This window comes from Ursus arctos, unplaced genomic scaffold (assembly GCF_023065955.2).
Source record: "Ursus arctos isolate Adak ecotype North America unplaced genomic scaffold, UrsArc2.0 scaffold_37, whole genome shotgun sequence".
Classification (NCBI taxonomy): Eukaryota; Metazoa; Chordata; class Mammalia; order Carnivora; family Ursidae; genus Ursus; species Ursus arctos.
Window position 1 is genome coordinate 4,005,239 of NW_026623053.1, and position 22,949 is coordinate 4,028,187.

General features: G+C 40.4%; 1 protein-coding gene across 1 annotated transcript in view; it reads left to right on the forward strand.

Moving 5' to 3' along the window:
- The first annotated feature begins 4,480 nt into the window (after positions 1–4,480).
- RPGRIP1 (RPGR interacting protein 1) overlaps positions 4,481–22,949 on the forward strand; it is a 65,852-nt gene continuing 47,383 nt past the window's right edge. Inside the window, exons 1-6 of the mRNA XM_026489928.4 lie at positions 4,481–4,499; positions 14,160–14,292; positions 16,692–16,957; positions 18,099–18,189; positions 18,869–19,081; positions 20,962–21,067. Of these exons, the coding sequence (XP_026345713.2) occupies positions 4,481–4,499; positions 14,160–14,292; positions 16,692–16,957; positions 18,099–18,189; positions 18,869–19,081; positions 20,962–21,067 (828 nt within the window). The remainder of the gene's footprint in view (positions 4,500–14,159; positions 14,293–16,691; positions 16,958–18,098; positions 18,190–18,868; positions 19,082–20,961; positions 21,068–22,949) is intronic.

Genomic DNA, 22,949 nt, shown 5'->3' on the forward strand with positions numbered 1-22,949 from the left:
CAACAAGCGTTAATATTCTCTTCCAGTGATAGAATTTCTCTGTTTGTTCAAAGTAAGCTTGTAAACAAGCCTCTTCAGTTGACACGTCAAGCTAGCTTCTGCAGAAAGAGGTATTTGTTATACAGGACATAGGACTCTCCTACAGCACTTAAGAGCAGGAACAGAGACAGGCCTTAGAAAAGACTAGAGTCAAGAACAGAAAGCTTCAGGACTTTTTGACTCATCTCAGCCACTCAGTGTCATTCTCTCTCTTGATTTGTTTATTCAGTCACCTATTTATTCAGCATATGTTTATTAGAAGCCTTCTATGTTCCAGGAGCTGTTTGAGCACTGGGAAATAGAGGCAAACAAAATTAACTAATTTTCTGCCTTCAGAGTCCTTCTACTTTAGTGAGAGAAGACAGAAAACAAATATAAATAAAAGAAGTTTTGAGTATAGTAAGTGTTACAAGGGAGATAAACAGGGCACCATGACAGTGTAACTGAGGAAGTGCTCACTTTAGTTATGAAGGTCAAAGAAAGTCCTCTTGGCAAATGAAAAGATGCTGAGAGACGGAAGGATAAGATGGAAACAGCCATGTAAGAAGCAAGAGAAAGAGTATTCCTGTAAAGGATGAAGGCTTTATTTTATTTATTTTTTATTTTTTTAAAGATTTTATTTATTTATTTGACGGAGAGCACAGGCAGGGAGAGTGGCAGGCAGAGGGAGAGGGAGAAGGAGGCTCCCCGCTGAGCAGGGAGCCCAGTGCGGGGCTAGATTCCAGGACCCTGGGATCATGACCTGAGCCAAAGGCAGCTGCTTAACCAACTAAGCCACCCAGACGCCCCAGGACGAAGGCTTTAGGGCAAGGAGCTTGATGGTTGGGGGAGCAAAGAGGAGGCTGGTGTCCAGGAGTGTTGTTTGCTAGAGGAGGAGATGTTCAAGGTGTGGATCTGAGAAATAGGAACAAGGTCTGATCATGGAAGGCTTTGTCAGCCATTATAAGGAGTTTAGATTTGATTTGATTTGATTTGATTTGATTTGATTTGATTTGATTTGATTGAGAGAGCACATGAGCAGGGGGGAGGGGCAGAGGAGGAGAGAATCTTAAGCAGGCTTCATGCCCAGCACGGAGCCTGACATGGGGCTTGACCTCACAACACTGAGATCATGACCTGAGCCAAAATCAAGAGTCAGATGCTTCACTGACTGGGCCACCCAGGCACCCCAGATTTTATTTTAAATAAAGTAAAGCCATTAGGGAATTTTAGGCAGGAAATGCTGTGACCTGGGTTGTCTCACAAAGATCACTCTGGATGTTTCAGGGAGAATTGGGAGAGGAAAATGGGGCAAGCATTAGGAAAACATGGTAGTCAAGGTCAGAGGAACAGGTGGCTTGAATTGTACTGGTAGCTGTGGAGACAGAGTAATATACTTTTTGGGAAATACCTGGATGACAAAAAGGGAAGAATCAAGACTTTAGGAACTAGTAGGATGGTAATGCCACTTATGGGGATGAAGACTGGGAGATCAGGTTTGAGAGAGAAATCAAAATTCCCGTGTGAGACAAGTGAGTTTGAGATAGAAACTCAGACAAGTGGAAATGTTTAAAAGACAGGAAGATGTACAAATCTGAAAGTCAAAGCTGGAGACAAAAATTCTGGAAGCAACAGTGTTTATTTATTTTCTCAAAATTTTATTAAAGTTCTAGTTAGTAAACATACAGTGCAATATTGGCTTCAGGAGTAGAATTCAGTGGTTCATTGCTTAGCTACAACACCCAGTGCTCATCATAACAAGTGCCCACCTTAATACCCATCACCCATCTAGCCCATTCCCCACCCACCTCCCTCCATCAACCCTCAGTTTTCTATCATTAAGAGTCTCTTATGGTTTGTTTCCTTCTCTCTTTTTTCCCCCTCCCATGTGTTCATCTGTTTTGTTTCTTAAATTCCACACATGAGTGAAATCGTATGGTAGTAGCCTTTCTCTGACTTATTTCACTTAGCATAATACACTCTAGCTCCATCCATGTTGTTGCACATGGCAAGATTTCATTTTTTTGATGGCTAATATTCCATTGTACATACATGCGCCACCTCTTCTTTATCCATTTATCAGTTGGTGGACACTTGGGCTGCTTACACAATTTAGCTATTGTTGATAATGCTGCTGTAAACATGGGGGTGCATGTACCGCTTTGAATCTGTATTTTTTTTTTAAGATTATTTATTTATTTATTTATTTATTTATTTATTTGACAGAGACAGCCAGCGAGAGAGGGAACACAAGCAGGGGGAGTGGGAGAGGAAGAAGCAGGCTCCCAGCGGAGGAGCCTGATGTGGGGCTCGATCCCAGAACGCTGGGATCACGCCCTGAGCCGAAGGCAGACGCTTAACGACTGAGCCACCCAGGCGCCCCTGAATCTGTATTTTTGTATCCTTTGGGTAAATACTTGGTAGTTCAATTGCTGGAGTGTAGGGTAGTTCTATTTTTAACTTTTTGAGGAACCACCTCCATAGTGTTTTCCAGAGTGGCTACACCAATTTGCATTCCTGCATCAACAGAAGAGGGTTCCCCTTTCTTGGCATCCTTGCCAACACCTGTTGTTTCTTGTGGTGTTCATTTTAGCCATTCCGACAGGTGTGAGGTGGTATATCATCATGGTTTTGATTTGAATTTCCCTGATGCTGAGTGACGTTGAGAATCTTTTCATGTGTCTGTTATCCATCTGGATGTCTTCTTTGGAGAAATGCTTATTCAGGTCTTCTGCCCACTTCTTAACTGAATTATTTGTTTTTTGGGTGTTGAGTTTGGTAAGTTCATTATAAATTTTGGATACTAACCCTTTATCAGATAGGTCATTTACAAATATCTTCTCCCATTCTGTAGGCTGACTTTTAGTTTGTTGATTGTTTCCTTTGCTCCACAGAAGCTTTTAATCTTGATGAAGTCCCAAAAGTTCATTTTTGCTTTTGTTTCCCTCATCCCCGGCGACATGTCTAATAAGTTGCTATGACCAAGGTCAAAGAGGTTGCTGCCTGTGTTCCCTTCTAGGATTTTGATGGTTTCCTGTCTCACATTTAGGTCTTTCATCCATTTTGAGTTTATTTTTTGTATATGGTGTAAGAAAGTGGTCATTTCATTCTTCTGCATGTTGCTGTCCAGTTTTCCCAACACCATTTGTTGAAGAGACTGTCTTTTTTCTATTGAATATTCTTTCCTGCTTTGTTGAAGAGTAGTTGACCATGAAGCAACAGTATTTAAAGCCAAAAGACTGGATACTATATTCCAGGAAAAGAGTGTTGACCAAGGTGTGAGGCAATTCTACAGATAGGATTTCCCCAGTTATTCAGGCTATAGAGCAGAACATGGCCATACCAGAACTTCCAAGTATACATGATAGTTCTACCCATCCAAAGAGGCTAATTGAACTTTCTCAGTCCCATTTCCAACCATCTGAGGAAGAGAATCTGATTGGCCCAGCTTGGGTCAGTTGTCTACCCCTGGTCCAATGAACAATGACTGTGGGTCTCCTGGATCACAGACTATACACTGGTTACTGAAGGGTCAGTCCCTATAAATGGAGTAGGGAGACGGGGATCAGAGGATTCTTTCTTAGGGAAAGCGGGTGGTCACTGGCTTCCAGGATGAGCGGACACTTAAATATGACCCAAAATGATATGCATCAATTCTAAGATCAGAAAAACTGATTTCATTTTAAATAAGTAGGGTCAATAAATAAATAAATAAATAAATAAATAAATAAATAAATAAGGTCATTACTGAATACTTAGTCTTACCCCCCCCTTTTTTAAGATTTTATTTATTTATTTGACAGAGAGAAAGAGACAGCCAGAGAGAGAGGGAACACAAGCAGAGAGAGTAGGAGAGGAAGAAGCAGGCTCCCAGCAGAGCAGGGAGCCCGATGCGGGCCTCAATCCTAGGACCCTGGGATCAGGCCCTGAGCCGAAGGCAGATGCTTAACAAATGAGCCATCCAGGCGCCCCTGTCTTACCCTTTTTTTAAAGTACCCTCCACACTTAATGTAGGGCTTGAACTCACAACCCTGAGATCAAGAGTCACATGCTCTATGAACTGAGCCAGCAAGGTACCCCAAAGTATTTTTTTTTCATTTTATTTTAAGTAATCTCTACCCATAATGTGGGGCTTGAACTCACAACCCGAGAGCAAGGACCACATGCTCTACTGACTGAGCAGGCCAGGCACTCCTTAGTCTTACTCTTTAGTAAAGAGTGGTCAACACCACCACAAAAAAATGCTAGTGTATCATGTACAATCAAGAAAGTGTTGATAAATTCATACGTACAACTTAAGTACAGCCTGCAGAGGATATCCTAAAGTTGCATGTGATTGACTGCACTTGCCTTTATTTCAGTGTCCTCTGGGATCTCCTATAGCTTGGGAACTGATAGGACATCACCTCTCCGGCGGACAGCACATCGAAGGACCTATTTGAGAGATAGACAATTACCTCTGATGGTACCAGTGTCAAAAGGTAAATTGTGCCTGAAGATGGAAGTCTTTTAAAATCAAAACAAGGTTCAGGGGCGCCTGGGTGGCACAGCGGTTAAAGCGTCTGCCTTCGGCTCAGGGCATGATCCTGGCGTTGTGGGATCGAGCCCCACATCGGGCTCCTCCACTGTGAGCCTGCTTCTCCCTCTCCCACTCCCCCTGCTTGTGTTCCCTCTCTCGCTGGCTGACTCTATATCTGTCAAATAAATAAATAAAATCTTTAAAAAAAAAAAAATCAAAACAAGGTTCAGTCTGTCATTGTGGGGCATCTTGCCAGCCTTCAGAGTGACTGCTTTGCTCTCGGCTCTTTTCCTTGATCTTCTCGACATTTTATTTCTAAATTCTTACAACAAAAGTTTTACTATGCGAATTTAGGAGGTAAAGCTAAACACCACCACAACGAAAGCTGAGAACAAATGAGTGGTCCATTCCTCTACCCACGTGATTAGCCCTTCACTTTCACTAAGCAAAGGTGGGCAATTTAAGGTCAAAGAGTGCAGCCCCACAAGACCTTCTTCCACGCTTACCTTAAGATAATTTTTTTAACTTTGTTCCTACTCTCCCACCCCTCAATCATAGTTACTATTGAGTCTATTTTTACTTGATTTCACTTCTATAAAATTTTTTCAAGGGTAGGGTGCTTTATGCACTGCCCATGGGTGTATAAATGGGGAGGTCACTTTGGAAAAAAAACTTGACATTATCTAGTAAAGTTGAATATGCAATTTTACTTCAGGGTAAAAAATTTGCAGAAATTTTTGCGTATGTGTCCTAGGAAACATCTACCAGAATGGTCCTAGCAGTGTTATTCATAAGACAAAAAATGGAAACAACATAAATGTCCATAGTTCAGGAAATGAAATCACATTGATATATATTCATACAATGAAATAACAAATGTTTTCTCTTTATAATAAAATAAATCTAATTTTCTTTATAAAATTATAAAGAAATATAAGGCAGTTAGTAGTAATAGAACATTTAAGATAGTGGTCACTTCTGGGGGGAAAAGGGAATAGTTGGGTGGGAACTTAGAGATGGTTCTTTGTGTACTAGTAATGTTCTGTTTCTTAAGCTAATATGTATGTTTGTGTATACTTTGTTATTCTTCTTCAACTGCCCATATATGTTTTATTTCATTTATATGTGTGAGATGTATGTGCTAACATTTTTATAATAATGTACGTAATGTATATTGTATACATTATATTATACGTAACAGTTTTATTGGGACATCACTTACATGCCATAAAATTCACTCTTTTAAAGCATATAATTCAGCAATTTTTACTATATTCACAGTTTTTTGCATTTATCCCACTCCTTTCAGAACATTTAATTACCCCAAAAAGAAGCCCTGTAGCAGACATTTCCCTTGTGCCCACATTCTGTCCCTGATAATCATTTATCTGTTTTCAGACTCCATCAGTTTGCCTATTCTGGACATTCTTTGTAAATGAAGTCATATCACATATGCTTTTTTGTGAGTCTGGCTTCTTTCACTTGTCATAGTGTTTTCAAAGTTCATCCAATATTATAGCATTTATCGATACCTTCATTCCTTTTTATTGATGAATAATATCTCATTGTATGGGTATATCACATTTTGTTTATATATTCATCAGGTGGTGGACATTTGGGTTGTTTTCACTTTGGGGCTATTATGAATAATGCTGCTGTGAATGTTTGTGTACAAGTGTTTTGTGTGGATATGTTTTCTTTTGTCTTGGGTATATACCTAGAAGTGGAATTGTTGCATCATATGGTAGCTCTATGTTTAACATTTTGGGGAATGGCCAAACTATGTTTACAGCAGTTGTACCCTTTTATGTTCCTACCAACAATGTATGAGAGTCCCCGTGTTTTCATGTCCTCATTTCTTATTGAAGTGATATCTTGTGTGGTTTTTAGAAATTTGCTATTTCTCTTGTGGTTTTGATTTGCACTTCCCTAATGAATAATCACACTGAACATCTTTCATGTCTTTATCAGCCACTTGTATAGCTTCTTTGGAAAAAAGTCTCTTTAGATCCTTTCTCTGTTTTTAGATTGAGTTATTTGTCTTTATATTGTTGGTTGTAGGAGTTCTTTATGTATTTTGGATACAAATCTCTTTTCAGATATATGATTTGCAAATATTTTTCCCATTCTGTGGGTTGTCTTTTCACTTTCGTGATAGTGTTCTCTGAATCACAAAAGTTAATTCTGATGAAGTCCAGTTTATACATTTTTTCTTTTGTCACTTGTGCTTTTGGGTTCATGTCTAATTTCACAGTGTCATATTTAACACTGCCTAATCCAAGGTCACAAAGGTTTACTTCTATGTTTTCTTCTAAGAATCTTGTAGTTTTAGCTTTTACATTTAAGTCTGTGATCCATTTTGAGTTAATTTTTTAAATGTTATGAGATAAGGATCCAACTTCATTCTTTTTTTTTTTAAGATTTTATTTATTTATTTGAGAGAGAATGTAAGCAAGGGAGGGAGAGCACGAGCAGTGCCGGGGAGAAGCAGAGAGAGAGGGAGAAGCAGGCTCCCTGCTGAGCAGGGAGCCCAACATGGGGCTCGATCCCAGGACCTCGGGATCATGACCTGAGCTGAAGGGAGAGGCTTAACCGACTAAGCCACCCAGGTGCCCCGGATCCAACTTCATTCTTTTGCGTGTGTATATCTAGTATCCCAGCACCATTTGTTGAAAGAACGATTCTTTCCCTACTGAATTTTCCTGGCATGCTTGTTGGAAAGCATTTAACTGTAAATGTGAGGGTTTACTTCTAGACTCTCAGTTTTATTCCATTGATCTGTATATGTATCCTTTATCAATACTATGCTGTCTTGATTATTGTAGCTTTGTAGTAAGTTTTGAAATCAGGACGTATGGATCCTCCTACTTTGTTCTTTGTCAGGGTTATTTTAGCTATTCTGGGTTCCTTGCATTTCCAAATGAACTTTAGGGATCAGCTTGTCAGTGTATGGGGGGGAAAGCCAACTGGAATTTTGATAGGGACTGCATTGAATCTGTACATGAATTGTGGAAACCTTGGCATCTTATCAATATTAAGTTTTGAAATCCATGAACATGGGATGTCTTCCTTTTTTTTTCTTTTTTCTTTTTTTTAAGATTTTACTTATTTCAGGGCACCTGGGTGACTCTGTCAGTTAAGTGTCTGCCTTCAGCTCAGGTCATGATCTCATGTCCTGGGATGGAGTCCTGCCTCAGGCTCCCTGCTCAATGGGGAGTCTGCTTCGCCCTCTCCCTCTGCCCCTCCCCCTACTCATGTGCACTCTCTCTCTCTCTCTCTCTCAAATAAATAGATTTTGTTTATTTGAGAGAGAGAGTGAGCATTGGGTGGTGGGACAAGCAGACTCTGTGTTGAGCACGGAACCTGGGCTGGGGCTCAGTCTCACAACCCTGAGATCATGACCTGAGCAGAAATCAAGAGTCAGGCACTTAACTGACTAAGCCATTCGGGCATCCCACATTGGTTGATTTTCATATATTAAACCAAGGTGTATTCTGGGGATAATTTCCATTTGATTATAGTTAAAAACCTTTTTATTTGTTGTTCAATTCAGTTTGCTATTATTTTGTTGAGAATTTTTTATCTATAGTTATAAGAGATAGTGATCTATAGTTTCTTGTGGTATCTTTGGTGTTGGCCTCATGTAATAAGTTGGGAAGTGTTGCCTCTATTTTTTTGGAAGATTTTGTGAAGGATTGCTGTTATTCTTTAAATATTTGGTAGAATTCATCAGTGAAGTCATCTGGGCTTGGGATTTTCTTTGTGAGATATTGTTTTATTACAAATTCAGTCTCATAAATCTGTTAAGATTTTCCATTTCCTCTTGAGTCAGTCTTAGTAATTTGTGTCTTTCTAGGAAATTGTCTTTTCCACCTAGGTTACCTAATTTGTTGACATACAGTTGTGGGTTTTTTTTTTTTTTTTTTTAAAGATTTTATTTTTTTATTATTTATTTGAAAGAGATAGAGACAGCCAGAGAGAGAGGGAACACAAGCAGGGGGAGTGGGAGAGGAAGAAGCAGGCTCATAGCGGAGGAGCCTGATGTGGGGCTCAATCCCACGATGCCGGGATCACGACCTGAGCCGAAGGCAGACGCTTAACCGCTGCGCCACCCAGGCGCCCCTACAGTTGTGTTTTGTATTCCCATATACTTCTTTTTATTTAAGGTTGGTAGTGATGTCACCTCGTTCATTTCTGATTTTAGTAATTTGAGTCTTCTCTCTTTTATCTCAGGGAATCTAGCTTAAGTTTTGTCAATTTTGTTGATCTTTCAAAGAACCAGTTTTAGTTTTGCTAATTTTCACTATCGGTTTCCTGCTTCCTGTTTCATTTATTCCTGCTCTAATCTTTGTTATTTCCTTCCTTCTGCTTGCTTTGGGTTTAGTTTCCTCTTCTTTTTCTAATTTCTCAGGGTGAAAGTTAGTTGTTGATTTGAGATCTTCTTTTTTAAGGTAGGCATTTGTAGCTATAAATTTCCCTGTTATCTCTGTGTTAACTACATCCAATAAGTTTTGGATTGTGTTTTCATTTGCATAAGACATTAGCAATAAAACATGTTTTTTTAAAAAAAAAAAAAAGGGACCCATGGTGGGACCTAGTCAAACTGGGAGGTAATGAAAGCCACATGTCTAGAACTTGTTCAATGGTGCTGATGCTAAATGGATCATAATATTTTAATAAATGAAAAATCTAGGGGCACCTGGCTGGCTGAGTTGGCAGAGACTGCAGCTCTTGACCATGGGGTCATGAGTTGAGGCCCCAAATTGAATGTAGAGTTTACTTACTTAAAAAGAAGGGAAAAACCAAAAAAGAAAAATCTGTGTCCAGTATGCTCTTCAGCAGTGCGCAGCTTGGGATTTTGTGCTTCTCAAAGCTTTACCTGTTCCATGAAATGTGAGCTGGCTGAGATAATTTTCAAAGTCAGAAAAGTCATAGTACTAGTGACAGAAAACCCTGTGCAGGAACTAACCACCTAGAGAGTCTAGTCCCTTTTGAGGCCATCCACATGACCAAAACCCCAAAATAACTTAATATTTCTTCAGAAGAAGTGGCCAAAATGAAGGATGTACATATTTACTTTGTGGGGGGAAAAAAACTTGTGTAGGTTTTATTACAAACTGTGTCATATTTTCTTCCTATTACTTATGAAATAGCTAAAAGTAAATGGCTTATTATAAATGAAGATTTTCATAAAGGTTTATGGTCATGTTAAAAATTGTATTTCTAGTGATCATACTTTCTTTCCTGTTAAGCTAAGTGTGTCTGGCAATTAGCTGCATTATTTTATAAGTTCATTGGTTTGGAAGTTATAGCTTTTTTATTCCTCCCATTCTAAGCCATCTTGAACTTATTTTGGAAATTTTGCTTTGGGAGAAGAGAAGCTTTTTTTTTTTTAATTGAAGTATAGTTGACATACAATGTTACATTAGTTTCAGGTGTACAACATAGTGATTCATGAACTCTTATGCTATTCCAAGTGTAGCTACCATCTGTCACTATACAACACCATTGACTATATTCACTATGTCGTAACTTTCATCCCTGTGGCTTATTCATTCCATAACTGGAAACCTGTTTCTCCCCTGCCCTTCCCCTATTTTGCCCATCCTTCTATCCCTTCCCCTCTGGTAACCACCAATTCGTTCTCTGTATTTATGGGCTTGTTTCTGCTTTTTGTTTGTTTTTTAATTTTTTATCTATTTTTCTATGATTATTTGAGAATGAGAGAGCATGAGCAGGGGGAGGGGCAGAGGGAGAGGGAGAGAATCTTAAGCAGACTCCTCACTGAGCATGGAGCCCAATGTGGAGCTCAGTCTCATGATCCCGAGATCATAACCTGAGCCAAAACCAAGAGTGAGAGGCTTAACTGACTAAGCCACCCAGGTGCCCCTTATTTGTTTTTTAGATTGCACATATAAGTGAAATCCTATTATATTTGTCTTTATCTGACTTATTTCAGCTACCATAATGCTCTCTAGGCCCACCCATGTTGTCACACATGGAAAGATCTTATTTTTTATGGCTGAGTAATATTCCATCATATATATATACACCACATCTTTTTTTAATGTTAATTTTTTTTTCAAATTTTTATTTAAATTCCAGTTAGTTAACATACAGTGCAGTGTTGGTTTCAGGACTAGAACTGAGCAATTCACCACTTACATATAATACCCAGTGCTTATCATATCAAGTGCTCTCCTTAATACCCATCACCCCTCTAGCCCATCCCCCACTCACCTCCCTCCATCACCCCTGAGTTTGTTCTCTATCTGTAAGAGTCTCTGTGGTTTGTTTCCCTCTCTCTTTTTTCTTTTTTCATACCACACCGTCTTTATCTATTCACCTATCTTGGCTTGCTTCCATATCTTGGCTCTTCTAAATAATGCCAAAGTAAACATATGGGTGCATATATCTTTGCAAATTAGTGTTTTTGGGTTTTTAGGATAAATACCCAGTAGTTGAATTACTGGACCATATGCTAATTCCATTTTTAATTTTTTTGAGGAAACTCCATACTGTTTTCCACAGTGGCTGCACCAATTTACGTTCCTACCAATAGTGCACGAGGGTTCCTTTTTCTCCACATCTGCGCCAACACTTGGTATTGTCTTTTTTGATATTAGCCATCCTGACAGTTGTGAGTTGATATTTCATTGTGGTTTTGATTTGCATTTCCCTGATTATTAGTGATGTTGAATATCTTTTCATTAGTGATGTTGAATATTGTTGTTGTTGTTTTTAATTCAGCTTTATACCTAATGTGGGACTTGAACTCAAGACCCCAAAATCAAGAGTGGCATGCTCTACTGACTGAGCCAGCTAGGCAACCTTATAGTTTTTTGGTTTGGGTTTTGGTTTTTTCTTTAAGTAGGCTTGATGCCCAACATTGGGCTTGAACTCACAACCCTGAGATCAACAGCTGCATGATTTACCCACCGAGCCAGCCAGGTGCCCCACACACATCTTAGTTTTAAATATAATTCTCAACTAAAAGGAACCAGCCATTTGGGCAAGAAAAGTACAAGGTGAGCCTAGAACATCTTATTGTGTCAAAAAATATGGAAGATCTCCGGCCACCTGGGTGGCTCAGTTGGCTAAGTATCTGCCTTTGGCTCAGGTCATGATCCCAGGGTCCTAAGATCAAGCCCCATGTCAGGCTCTCTGCTCAGCAGGGAGCCTCCTTACCCCTCTGCCTGCTGCTCCCCCTCCTTGTGCTCTTTCTGTCAAATAAATAAATAAATAAATAAAATACTTTTTAAAATGTGGAAGTTCTCAAAAACTCATAGAGATATTTTAAAAAGACACCAGAACCAGCTGAAAAGGCTCCCACTGGCTGAATCTGGGACAATTTGGGTCTCAAAATGAATAACGATATTGATGGATTATAACCCATTGAATAAAATAGGAATCCATGAGATTGCATAGATGTAAATAAATATATTAACAAATAAGTGTAGTAAACAGAAATCTTTACCTTATAGTATAATTCCAACTAATAAGCATAGAAGGAGTAATGGAATTAGAATTATACTGTGTGGGAGCGCCTGGGTGGCACAGCGGTTAAGCGTCTGCCTTCGGCTCAGGGCGTGATCCCGGCGTTATGGGATCGAGCCCCGCATCAGGCTCCTCCGCTGTGAGCCTGCTTCTTCCTCTCCCACTCCCCCTGCTTGTGTTCCCTCTCTCGCTGGCTGTCTCTATCTCTGTCGAATAAATAAATAAAATCTTTAAAAAAAAAAAAAAAGAATTATACTGTGGTTATGTCCTTGTTTTTAGGAAATATACAATGAAGTGTTTAGAAGTAATGTGACATGTGTACAATTTACTTTCAAGTGGTTCCGAGAAATAATAGAGAATACATGTAATATTATATATTGTGAGATATATATATTTGGAAAACAGTTCGACAGATTTTTAAAAAGTTAAACATACACCTATCTTATGACCCAGCTATTTCACTCCTGTGTATTTACCCAAGAAAAATTAAAACATGTCCACACAAAGACTTATACACAGATTTTCATAGCTGTTCTATTTGTAACAGACAAAACCTGGCAACAGTTCAAATACCCACCAACAGTAAATGAATAAATAAACTATGGTATATCCATACAGTGAAACGCTACCAGCAATCAAAAGGAACTATTGATATAAGAAACACCATGAATGAATCTCAAAATAATTATACTGAGTGAAAGAAGCCAAACCACCCCCCCAAATAAAAAATAAAAGGAGTACATAATGGATGATTTGATCTATATAAAATTCTAGAAAATCAAAACTATAGCCACATAATGCCATATCGGTGGTTGCCTGGGGACTAAAGTGGGATTGGGTTAGGATGGGGTGGAGAGGAATGGATCACAAAGGGGCACAAGGAAACTTGGCAATGATGGATATGTTAAATCTTAATTGTGATGGTTTCACTGTTATATACATATGTCAAAGTTAACCAAATTTTATACTTTAAATATATTCAGTGCCAATTATATACCAATTATACTTCAATAAAGCTGTTTTTTAAAAAAATTTATCATTTCCAAAGGCTAGACCGGAGAGGTGATAGTGGTGACTGCTTCTGAAACTAAAGTTTTGAGCTCTTTCTTCCAGAAAAGGAGCTATATATTTTTTTAAAGATTTTATTTATTTATTTGACATAGATAGAAACAGCCAGTGAGAGAGGGAACACAAGCAGGGGGAGTGGGAGAGGAAGAAGCAGGCTCACAGCGGAAGAGCCTGATGTGGGGCTCGATCCCATAACGCCGGGATCACGCCCTGAGCCAAAGGCAGACGCTTAACCGCTGTGCCACCCAGGCGCCCCAGAAAAGGAGCTATATTTTGAGTGCTGGAGTTTTAGGATCTTTCCCATGAGATCAGAGCTGACTCTGGGCCAGTGAACACTCACACCCTTAGACCAAGCAGATGCTCTATGTCCAGGAGGCAACTTTGGGGACACGTTCCCAGACCACAAAAACAAATGAGATGACTCTTGGTAATCAAGCAAGCTTTCTATCCTTTTTCCTTAGCAAGAGTTTGAAGATGGTTTTGGGCACAGTCTTTGTCTAGGTCCACATTATTTGGTAAGGAGAAAAAACAGAAGAGTAATTAAAAAGAAAAATTAAGTAGACAGCTCTATTTGATATTTTTATAAAGAGAATGTACTTTCTAAGACTCTTAATCATAGGAAACAGACTGAGGGTTGCTGGAGGGGAGGGGGGTGGAGGGATGGGGTAACTGGGTGGTGGACATTGAGGGCATGTGATGTAATGAGCATTGGGTATTATACAAGACTGATGAATCATAGACCTGTACCTCTGAAACCAGTAATATATGTTAATTAATCAAATTTAAATTAAAACAAGAGAGAATGTACTTTCTAGATAGGACGTTGAGTCATACCTTATGCTGGAACAATATGGAATGATATTCCATATCCAGGAATGATATGTAAGATAAAGAGATCCATTAGCACACATTTCACATCCTTCCTGAATTTTCTCTCGAACACTTGAATCAAGATAGATTGAAGCCTTTTGGACAAGATGCGATGAGAGACCTGATGGGTTAAAAAAAAAAATTACATGGAAAAATAATCCCTATTTACCCTTTCCTGGGACTTTAGGTAAGAATATAAAAGCTCAACCACCCTTGAGCAGAATGAGCCGGGAAGAGTTGGAGGACAGCTTGTTTCGTCTTCGTGAAGAACACATGTTGGTGAAGGAGCTTTCTTGGAGGCAACAGGATGAGATCAAAAGGTACCTCGTGTTCTCCTTAAGTCTTTAAAAGCTCAGAAGCAAAGGGGAACAGGGGCAAGTAAGAGAAGGATTAAGTAATTTTCCTAAAGTCACAGCTAGCAAGCAAGTGGCAGCACTGAAAGCTCTTAACTCTGAAATCATACCATGTACAGTGACTTTACAGCATTGGCTTTCAAAAGTGGGTCTCTCGGGTGGGGACCTGGAGTGTGGATAGATAATCAGATGGGAAGAAAGGGAGTTCTGAAAGTTCAGATTTTATCTCTAGGACATGTGTTGAGGATATTGGTGTCAATGTCTTCCAGCCAAAGACTAGCAGGAACATAGCTGTAGTTTGAGCAAGTTCGGTTTGTTATTCATTACAGCTAGAGAAATGCACATCATGGGGAACTACAGTCATCTCAGTAAGAGTGTTGAAAAAATCTATTACAGGATTTGAGTTTCAGTTGGGTGATTTGTGGGAGGGTCTAAGGTAACAGGAGTTTGCTCCAGATTTGATATCATTAGAAAGCAGGGAAAATTCTGCGTTTGGATATCTCAGTAATTTTTTTTTTTTGTAAGATTCCATTTATTTATTGTCTGGGGGTGGGGGCGAGTGCATGCGCAAGTTGGGGGAGGGGCAAAGGGAGAGGGAGAAGCAGACGCCCTGCTGAGTCCAGGCCCCCTCAAGTTCATGACCTGAGCCTAAGTCAGACACCTAACCAACTGAGCTGCCCAGGTGCCCTGATCTCTCAGTAAATCTTATCTATAGGGGAGGTAGACTAGAGTGAGGCTAAAGCTGTAATTGGTTAGAATAGCACTCACTCATTAACCAGGAAAAGAAAATATTTGGTATTTTGTGTGTGGCATAGTGACTTTGTTTTTGTCTTTGTTTAGACAAAATTATGCAGCGGCCTTGTTCAGTATCACTCTATCATGGTCTCAGTGGCCTTGCCTGATAGTGTTGTCCTGTGAGATTATGTCCAACAGGATAATAACATGGCCTAGCCGTGAGCACCAGGCTCGCTTCGAACAATACTGGGAACTAGTTATGTCAGATCAATTCCCCAATGTCAAGACCAACTTTTTCCTTTCTCACTGGTAATCCCCAGGAGTGGTTCAGAGGTTCATTTAGAATCTACAGGATATAGGGGCACCTGGGTGGCTCAGTTGGTTAAGCGTCCGACTCTTCATCTTAGCTTGGGTCTTGGTCTTGGGGTTTGAGTTCAGGCCCTGCATTGGGTTCCAGGCCCAGCATGGAGCCCACTTAAAAAAAAAAATACAGATACAGGCTTCCATTGTATGCCAGCACTCTTCAGAGTGGTTTTGCATCGCGGAGAACTCGAGAATCTGGTGAAAGCAGAAGGTCACATAGGCCAAAAAATCTTGCTTCTTGATTGATAACCAAAAAATACTTGAGATTATAGATATTAAGTGGCTAAATTAGATTCCATCCCCCTGACCCCCCTGGCTTTGGGCAAATTACCTGGCTATATTTCATGACTTGATTTCTCTATCTGGATATAATGTTATATAGTAATAGCTAACTCCTACAGTGCTTACAACACACAGCACTGCTCTAAACACTTTACGTATATTAATTTATTTAATCCTCATAACAATCTAATGAGGCGAGTGCTATTTTTATCTTTATTCATAGATGAGGAAACTGAGCACGAAAGGTTAATGCCATGCCAAAAGCTACATAGATAGTATGTCAGAACAGGCAGGGGGACCACAGAATGTGATGGCAAAGATTGAAAGCATGATTTTAGGTCAAGATGACAAGTAGTGGGGGTGCCTGGTTGGCTCAGTCTGTAGAGCATGCAATTCTTGATCTTGGGGTTGTGAGTTCAAACCCCACCTTGGATGTAGAGATTACTTAAAAAAAAAAAGAAAGAAAAGATGACAGACTGATTGATTATCCACTATAAGTAAGGCTGGGTGTATACTAAGGGCTATAGAGGAGTAATCCTTAAAATTGGGCACATATACAGGGGTGTGCAGACAAGTGGGATGGGAGAAGTAAATATTAAAATTTCTTCTTATATTTAATTATCTCCCCTTTAAAAATCAGTCTTTTTATGTTGTAACATGACCACAGTTTATTAGGACAGAAGTAAATGCATATAATTTAAAAATAAATGTACAAATAAATATATTGAGAAGTGCCCCAATATTTTTTACTAAGACGGTGTAATCATTGCAATAGAATGGACAAAGATGGACACCACAATGTCCCTGCCCTCCAAGAGTTAATTGGACATAGAAAATTAATGTTTTAAAGTGCAAATAATAGACCACAGTAGATAATTTGTATCACAGATCAGTTCATGATTGTGTGCCACCAAATCAACTGTAGAAATGGTAACACAGTTGACAGAAGGAGGAGCTGTTCCCACCGTCTCTACTTTTGCTCCTAGGATGAGAACAGCATTGCTCCGGCTGAGGGCGGCGGGCCGGGACCCGAGGGCGGAGGCGGCCGAGGCAGAGCAGCCGGCAAGGCGGCGGCGGAATGCCGGGTGGTGGCAGGCCCCCGCTAAGCACCAGCGCCCCCTGATGCATGGGCTGCAACCGCAGTTCCAGCGTGTCGGCCCCCCTGCTCCCCGATGCTGCCAGCCCCGGCTCCGCGCGGGACACAGACAGCTCCGCACCGCCGGTGCACCATCCCCTGAGAAACCCAAGAGGGGTGAGGTTCAGAACCAAGCTTCCAACAGCGCTGAAACAGTGGGAAAGATTTATGTGTCAGCCACATTTTCCTCTTCGCTGCTTTGTTTCACCCACCGCCCCATTTTGTCCTTTTGTTCCCGGTGCTTTCTACCTCCCTAGAATCTTTTTGTCCTTGGGTGGTTTGTCAGGTTCAAAATTCTCAGTTCAGCGTGAAGTACTGTGGAGGAAGAATCAGACAAGCGAAACAGGATTTTGCTGGTCCGGTTCTACAGTAGGCCTAGAAAGTAGATTAAAAGTGACGTTCATGTCCCACTCCAGTGTGAGTGGCAGTGACCTAAGACAGGTTCCTCCACAGGGACTATGGGAGCCTGGGCTAAGTGGCAGGGTCCATAAAACTGGGGTTCTTCGCTTTTTGGGGGGAAGTGGACTCCTTTGAAGCCATGATCAAAGCTAGGTCTCCTTCCAAGAAAAGTGCTCATACACGCAGTCAAAACTTTGCATACAATTCCACCAGTTCAGGGATGTCTAAAGCCCATGCCTGAAGTCCAGGCCTAGAAGTCCAGCTGTAAGTGAGCAGTTGCAATTTCTCTTCTTCCTGTATTCCAAATGGCTCAGTCTCTGGCTGCTGGAAACCCAACAGTGAATTTAATAAAATGGTTTGTGTAAATTTCCTTCACCTAGCCTACCCACCCCATGGGAATGGGGTGTGTTTACCCTGGGGATTCAATGTTAGATTTGTTTCATATGGTTCTATATTTTCAAACTCCCTCCTGGAGCCAAATGAATCTTCACAAAAACAGCTAAAAGTAGAAAACTTAAGTGAGTCTAAGTTTCAGTTCAGTTTGACTTCAGCATTATTGAGTACCAGTTCCATACCAGGCACCAAGAGATGAAGATGCCTTAGAGTTAGACATGCAGTCCTTTTCTTCTTTGCACTTTTCTTCTTCCCACTTATACTCCCGTACTTGGCAGATTGTAGTCCCGCTGGCTTAGTGAGTCTATAGTTGTACGTCTGTGCAAGCGTAAAGGCTGAGAACCTCTCCTCTGGCATCAGCGGTCTTTATGAGGATTTCCCCCAGGTCTCAAGGCTCCCTAGGTTTGGCACTTGGTGTTCTGGAGAAATCTGTTGCAGAGTCTGCATCTTCTGTCTGAACTTTCAGGGCCCAGTGACAGGCCAAGCTACACAGCCCCTCCCACATTCAAGGACCATGTGACAGATGGGAAGACCAGAGGTGAAACGCCCAGTGAACTGTGAGTTCTTTTCATTTATCCTGCACCGTTCCTCTTTCAGCTTTAATTGGAAGTACATCATTTAGGCAACAAGTGAATTGTTGGCATTTTCAAGTCTTCCCAGCATAATCGGAGAAGATGAAAGTCAGCTGTAGGTCAAATTTCAACTTCGTTGCTTAAAAATGGAAAATAAGCATCTCTCTGTCTTTGAAGGAAAGACAAATAAAGGCCCTTTCCTTCATTGAAGGTATTCCCTCTCTTTCCCTTCTATTTTTCTCCTTTAGGTCATAATTCATTTATATTTCTGTTTGACACTTGAAAGCTGTATTTTGTAAGATTGTCCATCGCACATATCAAAATTACTAACTCCTCTCACTTCTCTTCATACATGTGAGAAGTCGGTTCTTTTTTTTTTTTTTAAAGATTTTATTTATTTATTTGACAGAGATAGAGACAGCCAGCGAGAGAGGGAACACAAGCAGGGGGAGTGGGAGAGGAAGAAGCAGGCTCATAGCGGAGGAGCCTGACGTGGGGCTCAATCCCGGAACGCTGGGATCACGCCCTGAGCCGAAGGCAGACGCTTAACCGCTGTGCCATCCAGGCGCCCCCTTTTTTTTTTTTTTTAAAGATTTTATTTATTTAGAGAAGTCGGTTCTAAACCTCTGTAAGAGCAGTTTCTTTTTCTTCTTTTTGTGTGTAATATTCCTAATTCTAAGAGTCTAATGTCTTTCAGCAAAGTCATGATTCTGACTAAACTCGTTGGTCTGTGCATGCCTAACAGTGCTCATGTTATGACCAGCGATACTATGCGAGTGGAAGATCCACCCAAGTCTCCTGAGAAAATGTGGTCCAAAGATGAAGATTTTGAACAGAGGAGCTCTTTGGAGTGTGCTCAGAAGGCCACAGAACTTCGGTAAGAGAGTGGCATTCCGTGCCTCAAGCCATATGAACTAAAAAAGTAAGAGATTCTTATTTGTAGTTTTCCTCTGCCAGAGGAAAGGAGAATTCTTGGGATTAAATTCAATCTTAAATTTAATCTGAGAACTAGCCGTGAATTCCCATGTGGGTTAAGAAATGGATTCACCTAAAGAGAGTGTTTGTGTATATTAGGTTTGTTGTTTCACATCACAGAAGGAAGACTTTTTCATCCTCATCACCAGATAGGGGCTCTCAGCGCTCACTGCGCATCAGTTTTGGAGAACTTTTTTTAAAAGTAGACTTTATTTTTTAGAGAAGTTTTAGATTCACAGCAAAATTGAGCAGAAATTAGAGATTTCCCGTATACCGCTCATCACCGTGCATCCACAGCCTCCCACACTATCAACATCCCATACCACAGTGGTATTTTTTGACCGTGGGTGAACCCATACTTACACATCATTATCATCCAAAGTCTATAGTTTACCGTGGGGTTCATTCTTGGTGTTGCACATTCCGTGGGTTTGGACAGATGGAGAAACATGTATCCACCATTGTAGTATCATAGAGAGTAGGTTCATTGCCCTAAACATCCTCTGTGCTCTGCCTGTTTATCCTTCCCTACCCCCTTACCTCTGGCAGCACTGATCTTTTTACTGTCTTTATGATTTTGCCTTGGGCAGAATGTCCTGTAATTGGACAAATACACTATACGGTCTTTTCAGATTGGCTTCACTTAGCAATATGCATTTAAGTTTCCCCCACGTCTTTCCATGGCTTGATAGCTTATTTCCTTTAGCACTGAATAACGTTCCATTGTCTGGATGGACCATAGTTTATCCGTTCACCTACAAATAATGTCTCGGTTGCTTCCACATTTTGGCCATCATGAATGAAACTGCTGGAAACATCCATATTCAAAGATAGTTTTCAATCTGGATACCTTTTAAAACCACAGAAGCCTGGAGGGGTGGTAGGTGAGTGGGGATGGGTTAAATGGGTGATGGGTATTAAGGAGGGCACTGTTGTGATGAGCACTGGCTGACGTATGTAAGTGATGAATCACTAAATTCTACACCTGAAACCAGTACTACTCTGTATGTTAATTGGAATTTAGATAAAAATTTGGAGGAAAAAAGAAATGTTCTATTCCAAAAAAGACAATAGTACGAAAATAAGAAATGATACATGAGGGAATACAATATAGAACATACACAAAAATAAATAAATAACATCAAAAGCTTGTATATCTTATAATTTATTTCATATGAACAGATCCTGAAAATTAAAAAAACAAACAAACCCACAGAAACTGGGCCCCACCCCAGAGCTTTCCTTTCAATTATTTGGGGGTGGACTTCAGGCAGTATAGGTGTAAAGATTTCCCCAGAAGATTCTAACAAGCAGCTAAGACTGGGAATCACTGAGATAGAGCCTAATGAACCCAAATCCACCTCAATACCTTAGAAATAATAAAGAAAATATGTTCTCCTAGGTTGAGAAATAATAATTTCCCCGGTGTTCCCCTCCATATCCATACCATTCTGGTTTCTCTAAGGAAACAGGACTCAGACTCAGCTGGACTTTACAAGGTTTATGGGAAATCGTGAGCACCATAATTTTAAAAATAGTTATTATGTTTTCTCAAACACAGAGTTTAGGGTTGGTGGTGTCTTTATTGAATCCCAGCTGATATGAGGGGAAATGGGAGAGAGATTATTTATTGGAGTGGACATTTGCTTCCTCCTTCTGGTATGCTGTGGGTGAGATAGAAGGGCAAGAGGCAAGAGGAAGGTATTCTTGTACAATATTGAGGGGAAAGGTGTTTAATTCTGTCTATTCACAGAATGTCTTAGCACTGTCTTCTTTCTGCAGAGCTTCCATTAAGGAGAATATAGAGCTGATTCGGCTTAAGAAGCTCTTGCATGAAAGGAATACCTCACTGGTCGCAACAAAAGCACAGTTAACAGAAGTTCAGGAGGTGAGCTGCCAGGGCAGGGCAGTGTGGGATGGTCTGGGGTACCCTCAAATCTCAGACCCCCTGGCTTCCTTGGCTATTTGAGAAGCCCTGCTGGGCCTAATCAGGCATCCAGTTCCAATGGGGACTGCCTGTTGCCAATTTTGGGGGAAAAGAGTCAGTATTATTTTTTCCATTATATATATGGAAGACCACAACTGAGAGAAATTAAATTATTTGTCACACAACTTATAGGGGATATTCAAATCCAAGCCTGCAATTCTAAGTCCATTCTTTTTCCAATACTTCCATTATCTCTCTATTATGAACAAGGCTCAAGCCTTGCCTTCTAAGGTGGAATTAAGTGGGGTTAACTTGTACCAGAGTTAAGGTCCCAGCCAAGGCCCACACCAGAATGTAATTAAGTTGGGAAGCCAAGAGCAGTCACAGGGGAAGGGAAGGAGACGAGTCTCTCCTGAGGACTCTCCATGTGCTGGACTCTGTCCCAGCTGCTTACAGTCATGATCTCATTTAAGCCTGACAACACCCTCAATGTAAGTACATTTAATGAATGAGGGAACTGAGACTCAAAGAAGTAACTTGCATAAGTCATTAAAAATACTAAGGGGCAGAGCAGGCTTTGAGTCTGGGTTTATCTGGCACCAAGGCTCATGCTCTTTTCTCATTACCATAGAAGAGAAATTCATAAATGAATGGTGTAAATAAGGCATCAAGGGTCTAAGTGATAGATCAGCACCATTTTTTTATTGTATAAATATTTATTGAGTACCAGGGACTGTGCAAAGCACTGAGACACAAATATTACAAAGTAAGACAGCTCCTGCCTTCAAGGAACTTACCAGAGTGAGAGAACAAGTTGTGAACAAATACAGCTATTCATGTACAGGGTATTGGCAGGAACCCAAGGACACAGAGTCAGATCTCCCAGAGATTGGGGAAAGGATTCATAAAGGGGTATATTCATGAGCCAAATATTGGGATACTGAAAGATTAGCAGGTGTTAATGAGTATTCAAGAGAGGGGAGGGTTTTCCAGGGGAGGAGAGGTGTAGGCCAGGGCACAGAGGTGAGAAACATCAGGGACTGGATCATGGAAGTCTGATCAGGATTTTAGACTTTATCCCATAGACAGTAGGGAGCTGTAGAAAGGTTTTGAGTAAGTTGACAACATGGTCAGTTTTTTCCCCAAAGTGATCACTTTGCCTTTTTTTTTTTAATGTTTGAAATTTTTTGAAATACGTTTTAATAAAGATACTTTAAAAAACTATTATAAAGCAATAATAATGATTAACTCTGAGTAGTAGAATTATAGAAGACTGATACTATCTTTATATTTTTCTGAAATTTTCAACTTATCAAAAATCACAAAACCAGAAGGAAAGATCATCTGGCAGTGGAGTGAATGATACAGGTGCCTGGTACAAGTAAAGTGATCAGGTAAAAAATAGACTGCAGTGGTCCAAGAGACGTAGATGAGGGTCCCAACCAGGGCAGTGAGAGGGGCCCACAGAGAAAGGGCTGTATTGGGAACTTCCAGGAGATAGAAGAATGGACTTCATCACCAAAAGGGAATGGGTGGAGGAGAAGGGGAAGCGGAAGACGATTCCTGGGTCTCCAGCGTGGGCAAGAAGATGACGGTGGTGTCATTCTTCTAGATTGGGTACTTCTGAGGGGATGAAAGGCATCTTCACAAGGTCAGCCCCCAAACCTGTGTGTCGTAGAGAACTATGCATATGCTTGTATTCTTTTGGTTAATTTGGTAGCACTTACAGAATGTAGGAACATGGGAAGGAAGATATTTTAAAATTGTATGGGTAAATAGCAATATTTGTAGGATTACATTTTTTTTAAAAAAAACCCATCTATTCCTCCATTGCGTTAAAGGA